This window comes from Gobio gobio, assembly GCF_949357685.1.
Source record: "Gobio gobio genome assembly, chromosome: 15".
Lineage (NCBI taxonomy): Eukaryota > Metazoa > Chordata > Actinopteri > Cypriniformes > Gobionidae > Gobio > Gobio gobio.
In genome coordinates this window covers 31,261,305-31,265,051 of record NC_137108.1, presented here as the reverse complement: position 1 = coordinate 31,265,051, position 3,747 = coordinate 31,261,305, and the positions used below count along the sequence as shown (strand labels likewise).

The 3,747-nt window shown below is 41.4% G+C and overlaps 1 protein-coding gene across 1 annotated transcript; it reads left to right on the top strand.

Moving 5' to 3' along the window:
* Positions 1-536: 536 nt before the first annotated feature.
* Positions 537-2,351, top strand: lingo4b (leucine rich repeat and Ig domain containing 4b; the record flags this gene model as incomplete). Its single annotated transcript, XM_079838063.1, has 1 exon — positions 537-2,351. The coding sequence occupies one exon, from the start codon at positions 537-539 to the stop codon at positions 2,349-2,351; it is 1,815 nt and encodes a 604-aa protein (XP_079694189.1).
* Positions 2,352-3,747: the final 1,396 nt, after the last annotated feature.

Genomic DNA, 3,747 nt, shown 5'->3' with positions numbered 1-3,747 from the left:
CTCAGCAGGACAACTCTCTAAAACAAGAGGAGTCAAGCTCTACCCTAGAGGCAGTTAACCGGCTATCAGAGTCTAATACTCCCAAGGGAGGAGGCAAACAGACTAAATACTAATCTAGAACAATCTGAGGCTCTAAAATGAGCCTGCTACCATGCACGCGGAGCCAGGGAGGAGGCTCCTAAGTAAAATTACCAGACAAAGTAGTCACAGAGTCTACCTGAACCCTGACAACCTCCTAGTTGTGATAAGCTCCAGGGAGTTGAGGCCACAAACTAAGGCATTCTCTGAAAAGCTAGGTGGCCTAACAATGCTAGGATGAGCATCATTTCTGAATTAAAATTCATATTGATATTTTTGGGAGGGATGAAGTCATGTCAGTGTAATAAAAATCTTAATGTCATAATGAAGAAAGGAAATCTTGCATATAGTTTGAAATAATCTATTAATCTATGAACTTGACATTGTGATTTAAAAAAAAAAAATTCCTTATTGTGGACACTCATATGTAATTTTCTTTTTTGCAGGAAGGAGGTAAGATGTTCATGGATCTGTGTGGCCAGGGGGGCGCATGGACAGTCCTGCTGTTGTGGTGCCTAAACCTATCAGCTGCTGACTTAACCTGCCCGCAGAAATGTACTTGTTACCGTGACACGTTGGAGGTCAACTGCTCCTCAAGACACCTGACAGGTGTGCCTGAGGGGTTACCCAGCAATGCCAAACGCTTTGATCTTTCAAAAAACCAACTGAAAACGCTGGCTAGGCGTCAGTTCTCTGGCCTATCAAAGCTTGAGGACCTGGACCTGAGTGAGAACATTATCTCCATGATTGAGGTGGAAACATTTCAGGGGCTGAAGAACCTGCGATTCTTGAGGATAAAGAACAACCGCTTAAAGATCCTCCCGGTCGGGGTCTTCTCCGGCCTCTCCAACCTTCAACGTCTGGATATCAGTGAGAATGAGATCCTGGTTTTCCTGGATTACACATTCCGGGACATGATTAACTTACAGCAGCTTGATGCAGGAGAAAACGACCTGGTGTTTATCTCGCAACGGGCTTTTGTTGGGCTACAGGCGCTGAAGGAGCTGAACGTGGACCGCAGCAATCTGACCTCCATCCCCACTGAGGCTCTTTCGCAACTTCAGAGCTTGACCAAGCTGCGTCTGCGCAAGCTGACCATAAGCGTGCTGCCCAACAACGCCTTTCGCCGACTGCACCAGCTGCGCACATTGCAGATCCTCCACTGGCCTTCTCTCGAGACGCTAAATAGCAACAGCCTGGTCGGTCTCAACCTTACCACTTTAGTTTTAAGCAACTGTAACCTTAGCGCTGTACCTTATGCTCCACTGCGCCATCTCGCTTACCTGCAGTACCTCGACCTGTCCTACAACCCCATCACCTCCATACAAGGAAACTTGCTGGGGGAGCTTCTGCGGCTGCAAGAGTTGCACCTGGTAGGGGGGAGCCTGTTACGGATCGAGCCAGCTGCCTTCAAGGGTCTGGTTCACTTTCGCTTGCTTAACGTGTCCTCAAATCGTCTGACGACATTGGAAGAAAGTGTCTTCCACTCTGTAGGCAACTTGCAGACACTGCGGCTGGACAGAAACCCGTTGGCTTGTGACTGCAGGCTACTCTGGGTTGTGCGACGACGTAGGCGGCTGGATTTTGATGGCCGCCAACCCACCTGTTCAGCTCTGAATCAGCACAAGAAGGCATTCCGTGACTTTTCAGAGGCTGATCTTCCGGTTATATTTACGTGCAGACAAGCGCAGATTCTGAACCGCCAGCTGCAGGATGCAAGTGTGGTGGAGGGCATGAGCATACGGTTTGACTGTAGAGCCGACGGCTATCCGTCGCCTTCTATTACCTGGCTGTCAGCCCAGCAGACTGCACTTAACTCTGTCGGGAGAGTACGAGTGCTTGCTAATGGGAGTTTAGAAGTGCGTTATGCCCAAGTACAAGACAGTGGAACGTATCTATGTACTGCAACTAATGCAGCGGGTAATGATAGCATCTCTGTGAGTCTGCAAGTGGAGGGGCTCCCACAAAACCGCACAGCATCATATTTTTCAGACGAGGGATGGATGGAAACTTCATTACCTCCTTCTACCAACTCCTCCGCACGGGTGTCAAGTCCTTACCCGTTTGATGCTAAAACCCTCATCATTGCTACCACCATGGGATTTCTCTCTTTCCTCAGCTCTGTGGCGATCTGTTTTGTGTTTATGTTCTTCTGGAGTCAGAGCAAAGGACAGATAAAACACACTGCCACTATAGACTTTGTGCCACGATCATCCATGGGTGGAGGTGGAGATGGTGGGGACACTGGGAGATTCACAATGAAGCTTATTTGAGCTGGAGTAGAGAATGAATGGTCATGGTTACAATTAGTTGAGCCTTTAAAACTGTAGTAACTCTCAAAGTTGCAGCTTGCCAACACAGCAAGGTACAAAGCCTTATGATATTCTGCAAGCCTGATTGACATTCATGTAAATAGGTATGGCAACTTATCTTTATAATAATCTCATTCATATTTTGAAAACCTGATTTACATTAATGTAAGTAGGTATAGTAAGTTCTCTTTATAATAACAACATTTTAGCTGACAAGTTAGATTATATCAAATTTAAGGTAAGTAAGGTAGTATTGTGGATTGAGCAATTCCAAAGTCTGGACAAACAACAAACAAATTCTCTTACTGTTCGATAGTAATAATTCGTTTTCATAAAATATGATTAATAATAATAAGTAACATAATACTAAATAAATACATACAAATTATATAACATTTATTTACTATTTATTTAAAATAGTATTCAAAATGTAACATGTACAGAAATTATTTTAATAATTTACTAATAAATAATTAAGCAACTGTTAGATATTATTTTGATGATTTGGTGGATTTGCTGTGTCATTTTTTAAAGCTTACAGCTCTTAGTATAATGAATAAAATCTCTTCCTTTGTGAGGGCTCAGGCACAGTTAGCCTTTAGAGATATTCATTTCACTGCCAAATTAAACCAGAACACGTCATATGATGATGCATTTGACAACAGTTACAATGCAGTTTTAGATATTGTAACTTTTGTTGTTCAAATGTATATGCTAAAGGCTGAAAAACCCCATAGAACTATATGTCTTAACAGCCTATTAACATATATTGTAGTTTATAGCAATTAAAACATTGCAACAGGAAATAAATTAATTGAACTAATAATACGTTTTAAAAAAGTTAAGGATTTTAAATGGACAGTAAGTTATTGAAATGGTTTACTGTATTATATATTGTGTGTGATGTTGTAAATTACAGATGTTATATTTTTAGGTTGCAGTAAGATTACAAAACATTTGCAAGGTCATTCAGAAATGTCTTTTATGCTCCTTTTTTCCTTTTCTTTCTTTTTTTATATACATCAAGTGATGTTATGCCATGCCAGTGGCTCTTATGGCTATGCACAAAATGTCATGACTGCACTCCACACCTGGTTATCTGCCTAAGATGCATTGCAGTTTATGTAATGTATATAAGTTATATTTCAATATTTGATGTTTTTGCTAATGCATTTGTAAGTTATGATATTTTGCATTGGATCATTAAAGACTATGCAAGTCTGCCTGTTCAGAAAACTATCTTGTCTCACTATCTTTACTCCACAGTGTTCCATTTTAAACCTCCTCATTAAAAATTCAAGTTCATTTCTAGGTAAAATTAATTTCCGAGTCCTGAAAGTCTGAACAATTTGAACAC